Source organism: Nansenia antarctica (genome assembly GCF_963989245.1).
Source record: "Nansenia antarctica genome assembly, chromosome: 3".
NCBI lineage: Eukaryota > Metazoa > Chordata > Actinopteri > Argentiniformes > Microstomatidae > Nansenia > Nansenia antarctica.
Window position 1 is genome coordinate 21,253,206 of NC_137688.1, and position 24,612 is coordinate 21,277,817.

A 24,612-nucleotide genomic window follows, 5' to 3' on the forward strand; every position below is an offset into this window, starting at 1 on the left:
GTCATACAGGTAACCAGTCATACAGGTAACCAAGGTAACCAGTCATACAGGTAACCAGACATACAGGTAACCAAGGTAACCAGTCATACAGGTAACTAGTCATACAGGTAACCAGACATACAGGTAACCATGGTAACCAGTCATACAGGTAACTAGTCATACAGGTAACCAAGGTAACCAGTCATACAGGTAACCAAGGTAACCAGTCATACAGGTAACCAGACATACAGGTAACCAAGGTAACCAGTCATACAGGTAACTAGTCATACAGGTAACCATGGTAACCAGTCATACAGGTAACTAGTCATACAGGTAACCAAGGTAACCAGTCATACAGGTAACCAAGGTAACCAGTCATACAGGTAACCAGACATACAGGTAACCAAGGTAACCAGTCATACAGGTAACTAGTCATACAGGTGACCAGTCATACAGGTAACCAGTACTAGTCATGATGTTTGACAGACCTGTTTCAGCTTATTTACCCTGTATTGACTAAGAAATGATTTGGTATCTGTTTGGTAACAAGGGGTACTTTCAATACCGACCTCATTAAATTCAGCACCATTGACAACTGGTACACGTGGCACATACCTTTAGTGATGCTCGAGTCAATGAATAAACCTATTTTAAATAGCGAGCGTTATCAATATGAAATGATCAGGTCATAACGCTTTTACCCAGTACCTGCTTAATACCCAGTACCTGCTTAATACCAGCCAATTCACATTGATCCACTAGAACCATAGTTCCCTTTCACACCCATAAACAACCTGTATACAATACAGTGCACTACCCAGACTTTGAAAAATCACTCTTATCCTGTGGGATCATTTCTCATTCCTCCTAAAACGTGTTGTTGTTGACATTTTCTCCCCTAACTCAAATTATTCGCTGCTGTAAATCCTACAGACACTTCCAGAGTAAATCATGTGATGGATCTTATGAGCATTTGGAAGGAAAGAGAGAGATGGATACACTCAACAGAATTGCTTTATTGTGAATTCACATTCAGTTTGGTATGTACAGAAGACTCACAGTACAACAATACAGCATCACCATGGGTGTCTCGTTCGTGTGTGTGTGTGTGTGTGTGTGTGTGTGTATGGCTGGCTGTGTGTGTGTGTGTCTGCATCTGTGTGTGCATGTGTGTGTGCGTGTGTTCATATGCCTACTACTTCAACTGTTCACATGACTCTCTCCACTAGTACCCGTGCTTATCAGTGTTTAGGAATGTGTTCCATGTGTGTGACGTTGTGTGTATGTACCGTCAGTGAGTGTGTGATGAGCAGATGGAAGGGTTATGACTGTGTGTTCCTGTGGACCCGAGATGACTGGCGGGTCCTGTCCCTGAGTCACTTCAGCTCTTCTGTGGAGGACGAAGGGGTCTCAGAGCCCTCTGGAGCCTCCTGCATGACAGACCAAAAATTTACTGAATGCCTTCTTCTGTCAACGTGTGTGTGTGTGTGTGTGTGTGTGTGTGTGTGTGTGTGTGTGTGTGTGACTCACCTTCACTTTCTCCAGGTCCGGTCTGCCTGGAAGGGATTTCTGTGAGGAAAAGGCCTGTGGAGAGAAATATGGGACAGCAAGATCAGAGTACTGGAAAGAAGAAGCAAGGGATGAAACAGGAGGTACAGACCACAGTGAGGGGAGGTGTAGAGCTCACCCTCTTGGTCTGCTGGATCTCATCGGTGGATTTAGACCTGTTCTTCATCTGTTTCTGGGGGGAGGTAGAGGAACACTGCACAGACAAGAGGAAGACACCACACAATTACACCACACAACAGTCGAGAAACCTAGAAACCAGCATTTCTCATAGAAACCAGCATTTCATTCACACTTAATCCTCTTCGTGGGTGACATATTTCATAGGAGGTATTTTTTGTAAGGATCACAAGTTACTGACTTCATTCTTCTGCTCCATGGCTGGTCTTTTCCGGCGGGGCTCAGTGTTAGCAGGACGTAGGGGTTGGAGATGTGTGGAGTCTGTCAGCTGTACAGGAGTCAGTTGGTCCAATCTAGTGGGAGAGAAGAGAAGAATAACACCTCATTACAAAGTGTAGTTCTATCACTTTAGAGTGGCAAAGAGTGCAGTTACAGTCGGTGTCCACCAGATGGTGGTGAAACGGTGAGCATTGTCAGGTGCGTCTCAGTAGTTTATAGTGGGCTCTTCTGCTTTCCTCTCCTCTCCTCTCCTCCTTGCCCCTATTATGTGTTTGTGGGTGAAGAGGGGCGGCATGTGGAGGAAGATGGAAGAAGACCCTGTGGCTGGTAAGGAGAGTGGGGAACTCTGAACTTCCTGCTCTCTGCAGAGTGCTGCCATGCCACCAACGCCAAGCTCATCAAAAATGGATGAGAGCCAATATAGATCGGCTCCTTTCCTACGACATTTACCATCGTTAGCCACTCTAGAGCCACAGGTGTGGGGGAAGGTAAAGGGTCGATTCTCAGGAAAGGAAATAGGGTCTTATGAAAAAACAAGCCTAGCTAAGGTTGTCTGGAGCCCGTACCAAAACCCAGACCATAATCCTAGCCCAGGCCTGACACCCAACCTACATACACTACATCACACATCATTCTTAATCACTCACGCATACACTCTCTCGCTCTGTTTCCCACACACATGCACGCACGCACCCACGCACCCACTCGCACACACACACAGCTCCTAGTAAGAACACCATTCCACAGCCAGGAGTGCTGCAGTGTTGAGTATACTCTGGCCTTCCCATTGAGGGGAATGACCCAAATGACAATGATGTGATTGGCCTCTCCTCCATCCTCCTCTCTGGGCCTCTGAGGAATCCTTTAGAGGAGGGAGGGAGAGAGGGATGAAGGGATGAGGGGCTGTGCACGCCCCTCCTGTGTGGCCTCGGTGGGAGAACGCCCGTGGCTCTTAGAAACACTTCCCATCGATTAGTCCACATGAGCAAGTCGACAACAGCTAAGGTGACATTTCACGACACGCCACTTCTATACCCTGAAGTACATTCAGTATACACAGGGTATACACACACATACGCACAAGAAAACACACACACACACACACAGGAATATCCCCTAACAGCACTACAAGACATTCTTTCTACTAGACTGAGCAAATACCCGAACTCCGACATGAGTCCCCCTCTTTTTCTCCCCACCCCCCACCCTCTTTTTCTCTCCACATCCCTCCCTTTCTTCCATTCTGAGAGCTCAGACAGTGGAAGGGCTGGCAGCAGTCCTCTAGTAGGCTTTAAAACCCACTAGTTACTCCAGTCTGTCATCCTGGGAGAACGATGACCCTGATCTGTGTGTTATGTACTGCTGCCATGTGTAAATGTGCCAGTCAGGGCCAAATACCTCCATTGGCTCGGTGACCATGTTTGGAAGGGTCGAGAGAGAGAAAGAGCAAAAGAGAAGAGAAGATGAGACAGAATTCCTCGAGTGAATCAGAACACAGTTCCCTACATCTATGAGTGGCTCTGTGTGTGTCATTGCCTGCTGCTCTCAGGATGACATCATCAACCAGCTGCCTACCATCTACAAATACTGTGGATGTCCATAGAGAATAGGCTTCTAACCATTAACCATGGTTAATCACCTCCATGTATAACCATTAACCATGAACACAACCATACACCTCCATGTATAACCATTAACTATGAACACAACCATACACCTCCATATATAACCATTAACTATGAATACAACCATACACTTCCATGTATAACCATTAACTATGAACACAACCATACACCTCCATGTATAACCATTAACCATGAACACAACCATACACCTCCATATATAACCATTAACTATGAACACAGACAGCCATACACCTCCATGATCATACTTAGAGTACCGTGTGTTCACCAGAGAATGACTAACGTAATCCCAGGGTGTGAAAGACCCACCTACACTGCATCCAGTATAGCTCAACAGATTTACCTTCTACACAAAAAGAAACTCAATTGCCCATTCCTCTCGCAAATAACTACCTGTCGCAAACACATAATCACCTGCACTTGCTTAGCCCACGCTGCCCCCTGTAGGGTGTAGAGAAAGCAGAGATAAAACCTCCCCTAAGCAGGTGGGTAGAGGAATCCATAGTTCAGTCTGTCACAGTGACTCATCTATCATGTCGGAGGTGTTTCCCTCTCACTTAGTCCCTGCTTCTCGGGGTGTAGCCTAGCCGCCTAGCCGACATCTGCGCTGAGGAGGAGGAGGGGGAGAGGAGGGATATAGCACTGGCAGGAGATGATTCATAATTATACTGTAGCTCCCTCTTTGCTCACACGTACACACACATATAGAGTACACACACACATAATAACAAACTGAAGACTGGAGAGCTGCAAGTGAACACAGGAGAACGAGCATAGCAAAACACATTAAAAAATACATTTGAATAAAAACACACACACACACACACACACTCCAAGGACATGTCCTGTAATTTACAACTGGCAGACTCAGGTACATCTGCCCCTCCCTCTGCTGGTCCTGAAACGGTAGACAAAGCTCTCCCCGGCATCAAGCCACAGCTCTGCCATGCATATCTGAACCAGTGGAGGCTGGAGGAGGTAGAAGTCGGAGGACGGGCTCATTGTAATGCATGTGTATATATATATAAGGGAATGAGGAATGGTATCAAACACTGATCTTAGCTGATCATGGAACCGTACTTATGAATCCATGAATTCCATGAATACAATACAATACACAACACAACACACACACACACACACACACACACACACACACACACCCTCTTTGCCCTTCACTGGCCAAGCATAGTCTGTGAAGAGCGATTCTCACTCACCAAGCATGGAAATTAGGTAGAGAAATCTGGGCATTTTATTTAAGAGAGACAGAGACTAAAAGAGGAAAAGACTGAGAGAAAAAGAGAGAAAAAGAGAGACAGAGAGAGAAAATCAATTGACTGAACGTCCATCAATCACCACAAAATGAGAGATTAATTCTAATCCCCGGGGGGAAATACATAAACAGATACAGTACTCACCTCTTCTCTCTCCTTTTCCCTCCTGTCCTTCTCTCCCTCTCTCTCTCAGTGGAGACTTGCCAGTGGAGAGATAGCGTGCCTCATTCCACTGCTGTACTGCTGGCTCTATCAGAGCACACCCCTCTGCCCATTCATAGCTCCACCAACACACCAGCCGTGCACAGACACGCACGCACACACGCACACACACCAGGTGTGCACCCTCTGACCAATCATAGCCTGGGTAGTCCATTATATCTCTGTGTGTGCATGAGAAAAAGAGAAAGAAAGGAAAAAATACAGGGAGAGAGGGGAGAGTAGACAGTTCCTTCTTCTGATATACTCTATGTATGATACTTGATATGCACATAACAACATCCATCATCTCTGAAGTGAATGTACATTATAGGGTACTTAGCCTAGCATGGTAACATCACTTTCCCTGAGATCATATGCAACGTGTCGAGAATAATGACAATGTACGATAGCGTAAACCCTGAATAAAAATACGACTCACACTAGCCCACTGTGAAGTCCAGACAATGTCTACCACAAAGACACACCCCTGCAAATCGAGTTGGGAAACCCTTCTAGCAACAAGTCCATGAGACTGAGCTACCATTGGCTGGTTCATTGGTTTAGAAAAAAACTTTAAAATGTATTAACCGTAAAAACGATGTGTCATTTCATTGTTTAATCCATGTTTTGATGCATTGCACTATGTAATAACTCTTTATTTACGGTATATTAGGGTATGATAGGCTAAAAGAGACCATAATAAACAAATAATCTGATTCCTCTCGCCTCTACTCAACCAGGGGCTCAGATGCTATGTGGCCACACAAGGACAGTTGAGAGTATTTGATCATAGAACCTGTTTTATTGGACGACAGTGTTTATGACTCGTACTGCAGTTTGACCCTGAGAGGAGAAGGAACAGGAAGTGGGGGGGATTGACCGATACAGAGGACCGGTCAATCAAAGTGTTAACACAGAAAATACCACATCATATCATGAAGATCAAAGCACTCGGAACACACAACAAATATTATACTGGAAAAGGTGCTCAAAGTTGTCATGCAAGAGAAAAAGAAGGGGACCTTCATATGTACAAAATAAATATTACAAAATCAAACATAAAATGTTATCAAAAGACAACCCCCCTCCCCCTTGTAAGTAATTCCTTAATTCCTACCGACTATTTCCCAACAGAGTTGCAGACCGAAAGATGTATGAAAGGATGTCATCATTTGAATTGCCGTCGGTAACATGTTGTTCATTTCAGAAATTTGGTGTGAAATGGGGAAAAAAAAACACGTACCAGAGACACTGACAACAAAGTCTCTCAAAGCTTATTCACACAACTCCATTAAAATAAAATGTTTTAGTTCTAGCCTTTATAATGAGACAAGGACATTAGAAGTACGACACATTATCTGTAGTAGTTTTAGATTTTTAACAATACATCTTTAAAAACCTGCATGTTTTTCTACAAGGATTGCTTCCTGTTGAAAAAACTCACACACGCACACACACACGCGCACACACACACACCTGCACACGCTCACAGTGTTGTTTCTCTTGAGCCTTCGGGTTTAGAGCCAGGAGAGTCTGTTACATGCGCGTCTGACTGTGCTTCTCCAGCAGGTGTGGAGGAGGCCGCGGCGTGCTCGTCTGCCTCCCCCGTAGTGCGTGTGGCGCTGGGGCTGGTGGACGGACCCCCGTCCCCCTGGTCCGCCTCCTCCCCCGGGGGGGAGGGCAGCTGCAGGAACAGTGGCAGCTCCAGGTGCTCCTTCGTCAGCAGGCCTCTCTGGTCATCAACCCTGCACTGAGCCTTCGACACCAACTCTATCAACTCTGCCAGGAGGGAAGTAGAGGGGAGAGAAGGAGGTCTTTTTTTTTTTTAAAGCATCAACAACCATTTCAGTTTGGGGCTCAGACCTGGGTAAATGCTGACTAGGGGTTTAGAGCTGAGGGTGTGGGTCAGCGCTTGCAAAGTGGACTTTGGTTCTGGTGATCGTCTTCACTTTACAGTGTGTAAAAGCCATGCCCCCTGTCTCCCGACTATGTGCCCTACCCTCTATGTCGAGGTTCTTACTGGGCTTGGTCTGGGCTTGGCTTCTGTCTGCCTGGGAGGGAGTTCTGCCCTCTGGGCCTGCTGGACTGCTGGCTCGCTCCTGGGACCGCTTCACAGAACACAAACAATAAGAATATGATATTCTGTATCATATAGATAGAGTATAGACTTTACAAATGGAAACTTGGTCACAAAGACAACATCATTGCTTCGCCAGTAGAGCAGGTGTGTGTGTACAGTATCTGGCATGGTGTACTGTTGAAGTTAGATGGTGAGAATAGAGGCTAGCGTATGTATGGTGTGTGTGTGTGTGTGTGTGTGTGTGTGTGTGTGTAGCCATCCACAGTGCAGGGACCCATCTGTGAGACAGGTGTGTGTGTAGCGCTCCATAGTGCAGGGACCCACCTGTGAGTGTGTGTGTGTGTGTGTGTGTGTGTGGCAGTCCACAATGCAGGGACAACCTGTTAGATTGGTGTTTGTAGCGGTCCACAGTGCAAGGACCCACCTGAGACTGGTGTGTGTGTGTGTGTGTGTGTGTGTAGCAATCCACAGTGGAGGGACCCATCTGTGAGACTGGTGTGTGTGTGTGTGTGTGTGTGTGTGTGTGTATGTGTGTGTATGTGTGGTGATCCACAGTGCAGGGACCCACCTGTGAGGCTGGTGCGCGGCTGCCCTGGTCCTTCCCTTTAAGAGACAACAAGTCATGTCAGTAACCTGCCTTCCACGTCCTGACGACTCGCGCTTCTGAACAACATCAACAAAGGCTTCTTCAGGTTGTCACCATTCTAGAACACCTTGATGGTGCCAAGTACTGTAGAACTCTTTCAGGTCAGGTAAAGCCAGGGGTGCAAACTGGTGATGGCCCAAAAAGGTGACAACATTTTTTTTTGCGGCTAACCTTAGGGGGGGATAGCGTTAGCACTAATGGTGTTAAATAGATACCGCTAGCACTAACGGTGGTCTACCAATGATGCATGTGTAAGTAGCGGTAGCCCTGATCTTAACACCTGCAGAATTACTTCGAAAACTGTTTACCGTGACTGAGTTCTCGTAGGCCGAACACCCATCTCTGCAATCCAAGTTACATAACAGATATGCCACAAACAAACATTGGTTGCATGACAATTTTTTGCAGGGTTATTATGCTAAAGTTGAGAGAAACTAACATTCACATTAACTAAATGGAAAGTCAAGAAGGCTCAGGTAGAATTCTCTTTTCAAGACCCTAGTCTTTCTAGATCTAGACAATTTGAATCTAACACACAAGGTATGACCTGGCAGGGGTATACCTGCCTGCATTTGCAAGAGTTTATTTGCAGTAGTAATGGGGACTGAGGTTATGATGATGTACAATGAAGCTGAATCATAAAAGTTGATGCAACCAGTGTAAAATTATAAATGACTACCGTTGAGCATACTGTATATTTATACATATTCATACTGTATATTTCACATGTCTCTTGATATAGCTTCTTTTACCAGGGGTGCAAACTGGTGATGGCCCAAAAAGATGACCCATTTTTTTTGCGGCTAACCTTAGGGGGGGGATAGCGCTAGTAGGCCTACTAATGGTGTTAAATAGATACCGCTAGCACTAACGGTGGTCTAACAGTGATGCGTGTGGAAGTAGCGGCAGCCCTGACCTCAACACCTGCAAAATTACTTAGAAAACAGTTTACTGTGACTGTGTTCTCTATGCTGTCTGGAATTATACCGAGCTGCCTGAAACTAAAAGTTATTTCAACAGCAGCAGAGTTCAGCAGACAGGGAGATTAGTTAGCTCGCGCATCATGTGACTTGGATGAGACTTAGACATTTTTTGGAAGTTCTACACAATTCACATGGATGACCTATTTTGAGATAAAAACGGCTAATTTAGCAGAAAGGTGACAAGTTTGCACCCCTGAAAGCAATCTGTGGTTCTAACTGGAACATGTTCAGGTAATGTACTAGTCAGTATATGAAAGAGAGACGGACGAGAGGTTTGTTACCACAAACACAGGTAATGTAGTTATCAGTACTGTTACCACAAACACAGGTAATATAGTAATCAGTACTGTTACCACAAACACAGGTAATGTAGTTGTAATACTGTTACCACAAACACAGGTAATGTAGTAATCAGTACTGTTACCACAAACACGGGTAATGTACTAGTGAGTGCTTGAATGGGGCAAAGCATTTAAATCAGCCCCCCCCCCCCAAAAAAAAAAAACTCCCCCTACACATACTTTTATCTATCCATTTCTCTCTCCAAGTTGTGTATGTCTCTCTATCTCTGAATAATGAGGATAACCCGGATAAGTGCCACTAATGCAGAGTGAAGGCAGTTCTGGTCCCAGAGCAGCGGAGAGGAGAGGTGAGTGAACGCACTGTGACACGGAGCTCAACACGCCAAATGTACTGAGACATTTAGGCGGGCGGGCGAGCGAGACATGGAGGGAGGGGACAAAGAGCGAGAGAAAGAGAAAGACAGTAAGTAGTAGGGAGGGGTTGGGAAAGAACGAGAGAGAGAAATAAAATAGCGGGAGGGGGAGAAGGAGAAAGGGAGAGTAAGATATCCAGAGACAGCGAGAGGGAAAGAGGGAGAGATTTGTCCTGTAAGTGAGAGGGGGGCGGGGCACTACACTGGTAGATGTCCTCTCTGTTGGGAACATTCAGTTGAGAGAGAGAGAGAGAGAGAGAGAGAGAGAAAGAGAGAGAGGGAGAACATGAGATAAAGGTAGAGAGGGGAGAGGGAGAAAGAGGAAGAGAGAGAGCGCCACAGCAAAATATCCCTACAGTAATGGAAGTACAGCTGCAGACAGACATGGAGAACAGACGGCTGTCATGGTCATCATCTGACTTGTCTCTGGGGAACAGGGACAGACTGTTCCCTCTCCAACCATCTCCCTCGCTCCTCTCTTCACGATACCAACAACAGCCGTCGTCTTAGCTCTACAGGTCATGTGATAAAACCCGCCGGCTGACATGTGTGGGCTGTAAGGTCACGCGTCCTCACCTTTGACCCTGTCCAGGTGCAGCTTCTTATTGGCCAGCCTGAACACGTTAGTGCTCATGCTCAGGGGTGCGTCACTGCCACTCTGAAAACAAGAAGGCATGTGATCAAGACTTGACCACACACACACACCACACACACACCACACACACACCACACAAACACCACACACACACACCACACACACACACCACACACACACCACAAACACCACACACACCCTTACCATGGTGACCACAATGTCCTGTGCTTTGAGCTGGTGCTTCTGCAGTACATGAGAGATGGCATCCAGCAGGGTCTTACTAGACTTGACCATGATCCCTACTGGCTTACCAGTGAACAGCACCTCCAACCTGAAACACACACACACACACACACACACAACAAGATCATCAGCATACTGATGATAGCTCAGCTTCTACCCTAAGGCCATTCAGGCCCTGAACACAGCAAAGACCTAGGTTCTAGGCCCTGGACAATCTAGACAATTTGATGGCAGCTACTAGATTGTAATCAAGTGCAATACTGAAACACAACTGTGAACATTTCAAACCTGCAAACTGCGACACTTTAAATGAATGTTGTGCAATAATACTATGTGCAATATGACAACCCTCGGGTACATAAGGTTCAGAATAGGAAATGTTAGGATATTTATAGCATAGCATAGAGTACAGCACAGTGTTTTATTTGTATAGTATAGTATAGTGGATAGTGTATATAGCCTTTATGTAAACCAGCTCTTTTCCCTTCTTGCTTTTAGTATTTTTTACTTTTTACTTTTTTATTATTAGTATTTTTTTTAGTATTTTTCCTAGCACCAGGGGAGCCCCCCCTCCCAAATTTCGTTGTAAGGTACCTGGACTATATTAATGACAATAAAGACCATTCATTCATTCATTCATTCATTCATTCATACAAACACTTCTGCATCAAGTGTTAATAGCAGATGACAATTGTAAATACACATCCACATTCTGATCATGATCAAACACACACGCAAAGTCATAGGCGTGAAAACGAACAGTATTTGCACATCAAAGTATATTAACACACAACCATCAGCAAGCCAGCCCACACTGGAGGGGGCGGACGTGAAGCGAGGCGACAGGAAGAGGAAATGACAGCGCTGACTCACACAAACGTCACCCTCAGCTCCAGGGAGACCTGCTGGTCCTTCACCACAGAGCAGTCCTGGTCCAGGGACAGAGGCTGGGGGGGGGGGGGGGGGGGGGGGGGATATCACCGTTAGAGTAGGGTAGGGGGGATGAGGGGGTTCACATTTTTGGAATTTAGCAGATGCCTTTATCCAAAGCGACTTAAAACAAATACATTTGACTAAGTGAATCATCTATCACTAGTCATACTCAGAGCAGGGAAAAGTAATCTATGCTCGGCCCAAGGGCCATTGGCAGTCATAATGCTAGAACAAGGAAGATATATATATTTTAAATTGTGTATAGATATTAACAGTAGAGAAACTGTACAGGGGGTAGAGGGGATGTATATGTCTCAGGAGGGACAGTTAAGGTGCAGCCTGAAGAGATGGAGGTCTTCAGTCTACAGGTTAGGGAGGTGAGGTGTTGGAGGTGGGGGGCACTCACCCGGTCCTTGCCACGGAGGTAGATGAAGACGTCTTTGAGGGGGAAGCCTCTCTTCTCACACAGGCCGGCCAGCATGTCTCTGAGGGGGAGGCCGGGCCGTGTGGGGGCCAGGGAGGCGCTCCCGTCAGGCAGGTAGACGCAGCAGTACCCCCCCTCCACCCGGCACAGGGCCCCCTCACCCTGCTCAAGGGACCGGGGGCCGCAGCGACCGTTCTGGAGAGAGGGAGGGGAAGGACGAAGCCGTGCAGGAGAGAGGGGGCGGAGGAGGAGGAGGGAGGGTAGGAATCAACGGTTATAGGTTAGAATGTTCATCGAGCAAAGACAAAAATAACTCAAACCCCCCTTACAAATATATACATTTTACCACACACACACACACACACACACACACACAGTTCCCCATTGAGCGTCTAGGATTGTGAGCACCGACCTCAGTCGGCCTGTAGATGGAGCCCAACTCCACGCTGCTGGCAGACTTGACCGACATCTGAGACTCCTTACGGGACACAGAGATGTAGGGAGTAGACATGTCCACTGAAGGAGGGAAAGAGAGGGAAGGAGGGGAGAGAGAGAGAGAGAGAGAGAGAGAGAGAGAGAGAGAGAGAGAGAGAGAGAGAGAGAGAGAGAGAGAGAGAGAGAGAGAGAGAGAGAGAGAGAGAGAGAGAGAGAGGGGCAGCATGTGTCTGTGGGGCAGTCGGATCTCATCGGCACAACCACCAAACCCCCCCATGAAAGGTTTCCCCCTTCGTTATGTAACCACAACGACACGTGATGGGCACTCTACCTCCCCACGATCCTCTCTTCTCCCTCAGTTTGTCCCGGGGGGTCCGAGTCTTCCCGCCCGGACTGCCAGGAACGGCGTCCGACTTCTTATTCTGCTGGAGAGAAGAGATGAGGAAGGCAGGACAACAACACCAACACCCCTGAAACACCACATTCAGAACCATTTGATCGCCCCTCGTCACAGCGAGCGGCGCGAACACAAGAGTGGTACAGGATATCGTATAGTCACGAGCGAGCTCTCAAGGGCGCTTTACCGATCGCAACCTTCAGGGTGTTTTGGGGGCATGCTATCGACATCAACATTTTGTTTCTGGTTCGATGAGGAACCCTGGTTTCAGTCGGCCAATTGGATCTGTTGTGTCCATCTGCGGCAGGGTTCTCCCCATAGAAGGGAAAAGTGGCACCAGGCCACGCCAAACCTTTCAAGGCAAATTAAACTGGATATTTAGTCGACTCTATTTCATTGCTGACGACATCGAAGGGAAAGTGAAAGCGTTCTGATGTTCCACAGAGAAGCGTTTTAGCTGTACCTTTTTGCACAACGACATGAATAAACAGGTTTGGATAATGGAATCCAGCACCACGCTGTTGTAAAAGCCTGGGGAGGCCATCAACCCATCCCTCCATCAACCCATCCCTCCATCAACCCATCCATCCACCCATCCCTCCATCCATCAACCCATCCTTCCATCCTTCCATCCACCCGTCAACCTGTCCTGCGTCCTACCTTCATGTTGTCGCTGAGGGAGGGGCTGGGAGGGGCCATGTTCTCCAGGGATCCCATGGAGGCGGTTACAGAGGGGGTTCTGGGTAGCGGCGTCCCCTCCACACTGGCCAACGTACAGCTCTGGTAGAGAGGAGAGCGTACGAACCGCCTGTAGCTGTCCATCTTCATCAGCTTAAAGATCTGGGGAGGGGGGAGGCATCAGACATGCTGGAGGCACATTTGAGCTAAAGCCATGATGTCATCCTCCGAAACAGCTCACCCTCTTTAAAGAGGTGCTATACTGTAGGGAGGTGGTTGGCGTGTGTGTGTGCAGGCAGAAATCGCAGCATGGGCTCATTCCATGCATTACTATGATCCCGTCTTTCAATTGTGTGTGTGTGTGTGTGTGGGGGGGGGTCACCAGCAGACCTGTGCCTGGGCCTTGTTGAACATGTCAGGCGTGGGGTGTTCCAGGTCATTCTGCTCGGTCCTGGCCGTGTCGTCGATGTTCACCGAGTAGGGGGCAGAGTCGGACAGGTATGTGTCGTAGATGGAGAGAGACTCCTCCTTGAGCTACAAGGGCCAGAGATGCATCTGAGACCACATCGACTCCACACATCCAACCAACAAGTCTTCCTTACAGCCAAATCACGTCCGGAGAAATCATCAAAACACCAGAGAAATCAACAACGCCAACGAGGCCGAGGAACGGCAGAGAAAAATATTCGCTAACGAATAACTGGCACCATACCTGCCCAAGGCGGCTAGAGGGAATCTTCTGGAACTTCTCGCAGGCCTGCCAGAACAGGATGTTCTCCGCGCTGACCTCTGACAACAGGAAGGCCTACGTGACGCAAGGTCGTCAGACACGATCAACAGATGGCCAATATATGACCCAGATGTGTCTGTGTGTGTGTGTGGGGGGGGTATCGGGGGCTCACCGTGAAGTAGCGGACCCCCAGAGGATCCTCCAGCAGCTTCTCGAAGCAGACGGCCCAGCTCAGCACGCTGTTGGCCTGGGCATCGCTCCCCTGAGCCCCCGGAAGACTGCTGCTGCTGCCTCCACAGGCCCGCATGGACATGTTCAACTCTGACACACACACACAGAATTATCAGTGCACAAACACGTACGTACGCAAATACCGTCAACACACCCTAAGACCCTAGCAGGATAGTGCAACTGCTTTTACAGTCCCAGTCTGACAAGTTCAGTTCTGAGGAACGCACTCGCACACGCACACACCTTGTACTCCCCGGCAGATTTTTGGCCCTGTACAGACACGTTCAGTTCTCAGATGTATATCAAACATATTCACCCTCCCACCCACACACCCTAAATGGAGTCAATGTCTTACCTCCATCTGACACTGCTTGGCTCTGCAAAGAAGGAGAACAATTATGTATATGCCATGGACTGTGAGAAATATTATAACACGATACAACACAAAAAGCTTAGATTTAGCCTCATATCCACATTGGTCTGTCATACGTTGTCTGATGATATTTAATGTCACCTGACAACGTATGACAAACCAATGTGGAGATGAGGCTAAATCTAAGCTTTCCAGATCTGAATAGCAATGGGTTGGTGATCAACAACCACCAACCAGGCGTTGACAACAGACTTCTCAGTCAATGGACGTGTGTATGCTTTCAAAATACCCCCCATCCACCCCCACACACACCCCCCCCCCCCCCCCCCCCCCGTCATCAGGAAGTGGAGTGTGAAGCACAGTTGCATGCTTTTGTTTTATCTCCAACAGCCCTAGTTCAACTCCAGCAACGCTGCCCGCAACTCAGGAAGAGGGTGTGTCACCATAACTGTTGCTCATTCAGCTTTCAGAGTGAAGTTATTTTTTGGGTATTATTCACGCTAGCTTCCCTTTCAGTTGTGTTTCGTTTGCTTTAACGAGGAAACACAGTATGCGATCGTGATAAGGGGTTTTGCATAATGCGCGCGCGCGCGCACACACACACACACACACACACACACACACACACACACACAAGCACGCACATGAAGCAGGTTTTCAATGTTGGAGCACGTTGTAGGGCTTGCAGTATACGGAGACGCATCTCGTGGCTGTGGTTCTAACTCGACTCCTTTGTGGGTTAAATTCAGACAATGACACAGCATAACGTGGCATGCTGTGTGAGTGTATCCTTTAAGGCCTGCGAGCCGGGTAACCCTGGGATCCTAGTTGCCATGACAACCGTGGGGGAGATGGGGAGGGAGTTAATCCGGGGAGAAGTTTTCCACTGTTATTTGCTTTGTTCTCCATCTTCAAGATTTGCCCCCCCCCCCACCCCAAAAACCCTCAAAACAATTGTGTATTATGACAATCACCCAGACACAACACATACAGCCACCCTATACGAGACAGGATGTGGCATTTTAAATGAAATCATCTCTACCCGAAGTGACTCACATCTTGGGTTGTGAGAAACCATAGCCGAGAAACGCTGCTGAGCGTCATTACCGGCCAACACCAAAGCAGAAAACAGTCACAACACAGCCTGCCCAGCCTGCATTTCACAGTCAAGCTGGCCCGTCTGTTTCTGGAAAGACAGCACTAGCAGCCAATGGTGTTAGTTTGCAGGCTTGGTCTGCTTGTCTACCGTCACTATCCATTTCATCTGGCTGTGAAGTGTCAATGTGACCTGGGCCACAGTGAGCTGGGCCAAAGCAACAGCAGCCAATGACATTCTGAGGAGGAAGCCATCCCAAATGTTATCACAACTAACCAGGACTTCAGCAGTTGGTTACCTCATGCTTGCATCAAGAAGCGCAAGAAGCGCGCACGCACGCACGCACACACACACACACACACACACACACACACACACACACACACACACACACACACACACACACACACACACACAGCAATGACTCAAAACTGCAATTTATTGTACAGAATTCAGGCGAAGGGAACATGACTTTGACATCAAGACAGACACACACACCAAGGCCCTCCTCAATGTTGAGAGCCAAATACCGTGTCGGGGTGCCCTCTCCCGACCCTGAGGAGCTTCAGTGAGGTACATAGAGGCCCAAGTCAAGCCCAATGAAAAACTCAAACACAACTCACCATGTGACCCGAAGGAACTCCCAAACTTTTTTTCGACATGGCCGAAGCACCAACAGAATCCTGAACGATGCTCGCACACTCAGGGGACACCAGAGAGTGATCCACCCAGCATCTGTTCTCACACCTACGTCCTCATGTAGGACTTCCTGTCTGAAAGGGAAGTGTTGCCATGGCAACGGGGCCACAAAAGGGGAAGTGTGGTGATCACACTGGTTGCCAATGTCTTTGCGTCTTGAGAAACTCTGATGTGGGTGTGTGGCGCTCGCTCAAGCACACACACACACACACACTTCCGTACTGTACTACTCTGCAGCGCATCCGGCATGTGAGGAATGTGAAGACAGACAGTGCACACACACACACACTTGACCTGACCACATGAGAAACACTTGACATACTTGAGATTCATTCACACATCTTGGCCTAACATCATACCACAAACCCAGAATGTATCATGCCAAAAGGAGTGTGCTGCATCCAACCACAGCAACAGCTGCAATGTCATCATGTGGCCTACAAGACAAGGTCCGGACCAGGGGGGAAAGACTGCAACCACATTGCATTTGCAATTGACATGGACAGGTTACTTGGAGAATTCAGATTCAGAAAACGTTATTGCCCAATGTCATTGTCTAGTCCTAGTCAAAGCGCAGCGCCATCTAAAAACGTTTCTTTCCTTTCTATGATTTGAGTATAAAACTGGAGTGATAACTCCTTGATGTGTACCTTGATGTGTGCCCGTAGACAGGAAGGCTTCTTGGTGGTGGTGGTGGTGGTGGTGGTGGTGGTGATGATGCTCCACGGTTTTTGAATCTTTATGTAGTTCGCGGCTCTTTTCTTCGCCAAAATGGAGAGACTTCGGCAGAGCCCGCGGAATGCTACCATCCTTTTCTGGCTGAACTAAATCTGCTTTTCACCAGGTTTCAATTGCAGTGACAGACAGTGATTGATGTCTGATTAGTCGGTAAATACAATTGGACAACAAACGAGAATGTGAAAAGTCAGCGTGCAATAGAAAGCGTTCTGCACATGCGGCTCGCTTCTTTAAGCATGGTACAGTCAAACGATGCAATGAGTGTATGCATCTATAACTTCATTCAACCTTCCTTATCCATCTGAACATACAGGCCACACCTGATCTTAATTGCGGGAACAACAGGTGCGTGTGTGCTTAATTACGCTCGCGTAGTAAAAGCAGATGCCAGGTAGTATGGATCTTCCGACGCAATGTGCGTCGATACAAATGTATCGATGCTTGTGTCAATTTGGCAAAAACCACGTGATTACTCGAACGAAGCTTCGTACGTCACACGAGCACCTCTGACCGATGTGTCAATCATTCCGCAAACGAGGCAGTGTTCCAAGTTTGGTGCTGCATACAATGACGTGGAACTCCCTCATATTCAAGGGTTGTAGTCCGAGTGGAGACATACGGACGCTAGACAGAATCCATTTATTGACAGAGACAGAGATAGAAATAGACAGGAGATCGGTAGATATTGATAGATAGATATAGAACATACAAAGATAGTCATAGATTCATAATTGCAACACATAGACTAGCCAGATAGATACACAAACAACTTTGCCTTTTCATGTAAGGCCTATCTGATATTTAGTGCCGTCTGTTTCTTTTTATTTTACTACTCGATCTTTTCAGTTTGTAAAGCGTCATTGAGTGTCTAGAAAAGCGCTATATAAGTCTAATGTAGTATTATTATTATTATTATTATTATTATTATTATTATTATTATTATTATTATTATTATTGTTGTAAACAGTGCGCTGTCCTTCTGAACATGCGGGTCTGTTCAGGGCCGTGGAATGTTCACGGGAGTAGGCCTACATAGGCCTAGGTCAAATATAGGTCACACAAGTAATGTGAACTGCCAAACCAAAAAATCGGATCTGTGTAAAAAAAATCTGAATTGAGCATCAAGACCTGCAGTGTGAACGTAGCCTTAAGATTATTTAAGCCTGCTAGGGAAAGAGAGAAGCAATAGGGAGAAATAAATATCTAATTGTTAGAGCAACAGCACCCTCTGGTGGCCATAGAAGAAGCAAGTCAGTCTGACAGGGGAACGTTTGAAACTTAATTTCCCATGATGCACTGTTTAAACAGGTTCCTGAGAAGTGAAAGTCAACACACAATTTGCATGGGTCATTTGTGCTGATAACATGAGCACTGTGTGTGTGTGTGTGTGTGTGTGTGTGTGTGTGTGTGTGTGTGTGTGTGTGTTTAAATCGATATAAACATACTGTATGTGTTATAGTCTTATGGTGTTCAAGTTCCAATCCAACGTTCCAATCCAACACACACGCTCACTCGAGAAGCTGACTCCAGGCCTAGAACAAGAGGACATTAAACTCTGTCATTATTGTTTGTACAGCTGTCCAGGAGCGCTGAGGATATGAGGTGATTTGCATTGATATCAGTGTTTATATCAGTCCCAGTGTATTTTTCCCATAAACAAATGCTGTGCTGTACAAGTTAGGTACAGTAGAGTCACATCCTCACTCTTCATCAGGTCAGTCTGTGAGAAGGTTCTCCACCACCAGAGGTAAAAAAAAAAAAAAACTACTTTATTCCCACTTTTTTACATTTGTTTTATTTCAATGATTGTATGTACCAGTATATAATTGATCAAGGTTTTTGTGTCCCACATACTCTGTTAGTGAGTGACTCAATGTATGTGGACAATTTCTTTTGAGAGATGCGTGTGTTTACGGTGAGGTCACTTCACAGAGTGAAGTTCAGTGTGTGTCAGTGACACGGTCTGGTCAAGTGGTCCGCAAGTCGGCAGCCGATTTAATGTTCAGACTTTTCTTTCGAAAAACGTAAATACATTTCAGTGTTTTCAGAGTGTCAAATAACTGACACACTCATTAGTCAACTAACACAGCTTGTTGTGTGAGCCTGCTCACAATGTAAAGTAGTGTTACAGTTAACTAGGTAGCAGGGGGATTACTCACCATTGCATTGCAGCATTTTGGCTTGACTAGCGAGTTTGTGTTGTGATTTTCAATAACGTTGAAATGTATTACCGTGTCTCCAAATAAAAGTCTGAACATTTTGATTGGTTGCAGACTTGCGGCCCAAATGACCAGATGTGTCACATTATGGAATGGAATGGACTTTATTTGTCATTGCTACAGTACAGGTACCAAACAACGAAATTTAGGAGTACAAAATTAAATTACAAAATTACAGTACGTGCTGAGATACAAGGGAGGGTATAGTAGGGTGAAATGCTTCAGTGTAATCGCATCTGCCTTTGACAGCTATTTAACAACTATGTCACGTCCGTGTTAGTCTCTAACAGAAGATGTCTATGGGGGCGATGAGGAAAGCCGGGACATTCCTTGGGCTTCTCCTGTTAAGTAAGGATCCACTAATTTCCCTCTTGGAAACAAACTGCTTTAAGAATGTTATGGTAGTATGATTATTGTCTGAATGTTGTCTCCTTCTATCACTCTCACTCTGTCCTTCTCTCTCTGTCCCCTCCTCCCTCAACCCTTATCATTTCCTCACATGTTTCTCTCCCTCTCTCTCTCTCCTCCTCCTTCTTCTCCTCCCTCTCTCCTCCTCCACCTCTTCCTATCTCTCTCTCTCTCTCTCTCTCTGAAGCTGGTGTCTGCTCAGCCTGTGTTCCTCGGGAATGTCTGAAATGTCACATGACCAACAAGACCCAGAAGGGTCCAGAAGGTAAAATGATCCCTTCTTTAATCGCACCACCACACCCACCACACCCACTACACCCACTACACCCACTACACCCACTACACCCACCACACCCACTACACCCACCACACCCACCACACCCACCACACCCACTACACCCACCACACCCACCACACCCACTACACCCACCACACCCACCACACCCACTACACCCACTACACCCACTACACCCACCACACCCACTACACCCACTACACCCACCACACCCACTACACCCACCACACCCACTACGCCCACTACACCCACCACACCCACCACATCCACTACACCCACTACACCCACCACACCCACTACACCCACTACACCCACCACACCCACCACATCCACTACACCCACTACACCCACCACACCCACTACACCCACCACACCCACTACACCCACTACACCCACCACACCCACTACACCCACCACACCCACTACACCCACCACACCCACTACACCCACCACACCCACCACATCCACTACACCCACCACACCCACTACACCCACTACACCCACCACACCCACCACATCCACTACACCCACTACACCCACCACACCCACTACGCCCACTACACCCACCACACCCACCACACCCACTACACCCACTACACCCACTACACCCACCACACCCACCACACCCACTACACCCACTACACCCACTACACCCACCACACCCACCACACCCACTACACCCACTACACCCACTACACCCACCACACCCACCACACCCACTACACCCACCACACCCCCCACACCCACTACACCCACCACACCCACTACACCCACCACACCCACCACACCCACTACACCCACTACACCCACCACACCCACTACACCCACTACACCCACCACACCCACTACACCCACCACACCCACTACACCCACTACACCCACTACACCCACTACACCCACCACACCCACCACACCCACTACACCCACCACACCCACTACACCCACTACACCCACCACACCGGCCACCTCTCAGGCACTATTCTGGTTTGATACATGTGTCACATGTGAGTTACAGTTGTTGTCTCTCTCCTCAGACCACTGTGAGACGTTTTTAAACCACACTACAGTTCCATGTTATGAAGGTCGGTCCTAACCCTAACCCATCCTCATTATCGGTTATTGTCAAGGGGGTAAGGCTGGTGGAGGTAGAAATTAAATGCCAATGTCAACATATCGCTAAATAAGATGAATTGAGTCCATCTTAATGCAAGGATAATAGTTATAGTCATTTTGGAAGTAATGTATTTGTTTTTATAGGGTCTCCAATTTGTATAGCAATCAATTGCATACTTTGACTAGTAGTGTACATCCACCAACCTCCGCTTTTCAATCTGTCAAGAAGCAAACAGAATAGACAAACAGGAAAAATAAAGTTATTGTATTGTATTGTACTTGAACTATTTTAATATGCTACTGGAATAATTAAGTAGTATACCATCAGTCAAGGCACCTCATGTCTCAAAGATGATTGAAGTTAATTGTAAGTACTGTGCATTCGATACAGGAACTGTGTGCTATGTCTATGACTGCCTAACTTGTCTTTGATATTTTCTCTCTCCATAATAAGCCATCAAAGATGAGAAGTGTTGCCAAAAAGGTATTGTTTAGAATGGTATAGTGACTGAACAGCATCTCTCTTTTAGGAAGCTCTTTTTCAACTCTTTTCTGACCTCTCTTTTTGACCTCTCCTTGACCCATCAGTCTTTCGCGTCGACATGAACTCCAGTTCTGGGTTCGTTGACCTGGAGGAGGGCGATGAAATCACAATAGACTGTGTTCACAACCTGCCCCTGAGTGGCCGGCTGGTGTTTGGGTGGCAGAAGGACGGAAGCAACCTGACTGAGGACCAGAGCAACCTGACGTTGAGGCTCCGCCACCGCACAGCCGGCCAGTACTCCTGCAGTGTGCAGAGCGTCTGTGGGACGTTCAGATCCCACCCAGAGGAGATCAACTTTATAGGTAAATGACACTCATCTGCCTAACTAACTAACTAACTAACTAACTAACTGACTTACTAACTTATCTGCCTAACTGACTTACTAACTAACTAACTAACTAACTAACTAACTGACTTTAGTGTGTTTTTTAAATTGAAATAGCTGTTTTTATATTGTTTAAAATGTGTTGTTTTTTACCTATTGTACTTGTAAAGCACTTTGACGTAAAGTGCTATATAAATAAAGTTATTATTATTATTATTATTATTATTATTACTTACTAACTTATCTGCCTAACTGACTTACTAACTAACTAACTAACTGACTTACTAACTTATCTGCCTAACTGACTTACTAACTAATTTACTAACTAACTAACTGACTTACTGACTTACTAACTAACTTATCTGCCTAACTAACTAACTGACTTACTAACTAACTATCTAACTGACTTACTAACTAACTAACTATCTAACTAACTATCTAACTGACTAACTAACTGACTTACTAATTAACATATCTGCATAACTAACTAACTAACTGACTTACTAACTAACGAACTGACTAACTAACTAACTAACTCATCTGCCTAACTAACGTATCTGCCTAACTAACCTACATACCTAACTAACTTACTATATGCCTAACAAACTAGCATATAAACTAACTAGTTATCTGCCTAACTAACTAACTTACTAACTGACTAACTTATCTGCCTAACTAACTTACTTACTAACTAACTACAGTAACAACAACTAACTGTCTGTCTGTCTGTCTGTGTCTATCTGTTTGTCTGTCTGTCTCCCCTAACTGCCAGATAAGTCATTTGTGATCATGGTGATATGTGGTGTCGGGGCGGTGGGGTTGCTGTTAGTCTTTGGCGTGAGCATGAAGATCATGCTGAAGAGAGACCACGGTAAGTGACGAACTTGAATAAAAAGACAAATCTAGGACAACCATAGTCATAGTCGTAACCATAACCATTGCCATAGTCACTCGGGTTTGTGAGTCTGCCTATGTACTGTATGTTTGACCCTCTAACCCCCCCACCCCCCCCCCCCTCTCTCTCTCCCACTGCAGCAAGGACACAGCTACAGTTGAGGAGGAGGCAGCAGCAGAATGTTCAGAACACAGTTTAGAGCCCTGCTACGCTGGCGACACAGAGAGGCCAGGGAAGCTTAACTAGCCATGGAGCTAGTTAAACACAGATAGAGCCCAGGGATGCATAACTAGCCATGGAGCTAGTTAAACACAGATAGAGCCCAGGGATGCATAACTAGCCATGGAGCTAGTTAAACACATATAGAGCCCAGGGAAGCCTAACTAGCCATGGAGTTACTTAAACACTTGTATTTGTGCTTTAGTGTGCATGCATTGTAAAAAATTTGTTTTACATTTAGCAGACACCTTTATCGTGGGGATTGACCAGTCCCTGCTCCGCCACCTACAACTTGTCCAAAACGCGGCTGTGCGCCTCCTTACAAGGACTAAGAAATACAAACACATCAGCCCAGTTCTGTCCTCGCTCCACTGGCTGCCTGTGCGTTACCGCATCGATTTTAAATTATCCTTGACCGTTTTTAAAGCACTCAATGGATTGGCCCCTCTTTACCTCTCTGAGCTTCTGCACCGCCACACCCCCTCCAGATCCCTTAGATCAGCAGATCAGTTACTGCTGGAACCAGGCTAAAAACCAGGGGAGATTTTGTGGCTGCTGCACCCAAGCTCTGGAACAGCCTCCCCCTCCACATACGGGATGCTCAGACCCTGGAGGTTTTTAAATCCCTCCTAAAAACCCACCTGTTTTCCCTGGCCTTCCCCCCCACTTAGCCATCGTTAAAGGTCCCTGGCTTTTATTATTTTATTGTTTTTAGTCCTTTTATCTTCTCTTCTTTTAATTGTTATCATATCTTGTATTGTCTCGCATTTTATTTAATATCCTGCACTTTACCTGTTCTACTGTGAAGCACTTTGGTTCAGCTGCTGCTGTATGTAAATGTGCTATATAATAAATAAAGTTGACCTGACTTGACTTGGCTTATCCAAAACGAGTGACTGACAAAAAAATACATTTGTCGAAGTAAGTGAATAATCTATCCATCAGTCATCATAAGAAAAACAATCTATGCTAAGACCAGGGGCCATTGGCCATTGTGTGCGTGTGTGTGTGTGTGTGTGTGTGTGTGTGTGTGTGTGTGTATAGTGTTAGTATAGTTAAATAGGATAGTGTAAGAGACTATTCTCAGACCGGGGCTGTTCTGTCGTGTAACCCGGCAACAGGCTCTTAGGAACCAGATTAGCCACTCCCACCTTCCAGCGGCCCCCTGCGTTCAAGGTAAACGCTTCGGACATGTTTTAATCCATGGATGGGTCAGGCCTTCTCAAAATAATCCCATTGACAGCTCTCAGGAACACACTCACACACACACACACACACACACACACACACACACACTCCTCACTCACCCACAGGTTGTTAATAGGCCTAGTGTAATGGATAGGGGAACCACTTCTCATTAAGTGTTGTTTTTATTGTGTGAAGGAGTATGCTGAGGGAGTGAGGAGTGTGTTTAGCAGGCCTGATGTAGAGGTTGAGAAGTGAGAAGATGATGAACTGATGTTTGGGACCTCTTATATTTTCCTATTTTGAGTGTGTATTATTTATGTGAGTGTATAGGGCTGTGTGTGTGTGTGT

General features: G+C 46.5%; 1 protein-coding gene across 1 annotated transcript; it reads right to left on the minus strand.

Annotated features, from left to right (window-relative positions):
* Positions 1–1,355: 1,355 nt before the first annotated feature.
* On the minus strand, positions 1,356–16,283 carry LOC308153877 (regulator of G-protein signaling 14-like; the record flags this gene model as incomplete). The annotated part of the gene is made up of 18 exons (XM_080527061.1): positions 1,356–1,409; positions 1,510–1,563; positions 1,667–1,741; positions 6,603–6,841; positions 7,062–7,170; positions 7,711–7,745; positions 10,063–10,144; positions 10,286–10,412; positions 11,198–11,271; positions 11,664–11,876; positions 12,094–12,159; positions 12,449–12,541; positions 13,174–13,353; positions 13,582–13,725; positions 13,904–13,996; positions 14,094–14,242; positions 14,508–14,529; positions 16,245–16,283. The coding sequence occupies 18 exons, from the start codon at positions 16,281–16,283 to the stop codon at positions 1,356–1,358; spliced, it is 1,848 nt and encodes a 615-aa protein (XP_080383187.1).
* Between the last annotated feature and the right edge of the window lie 8,329 nt (positions 16,284–24,612).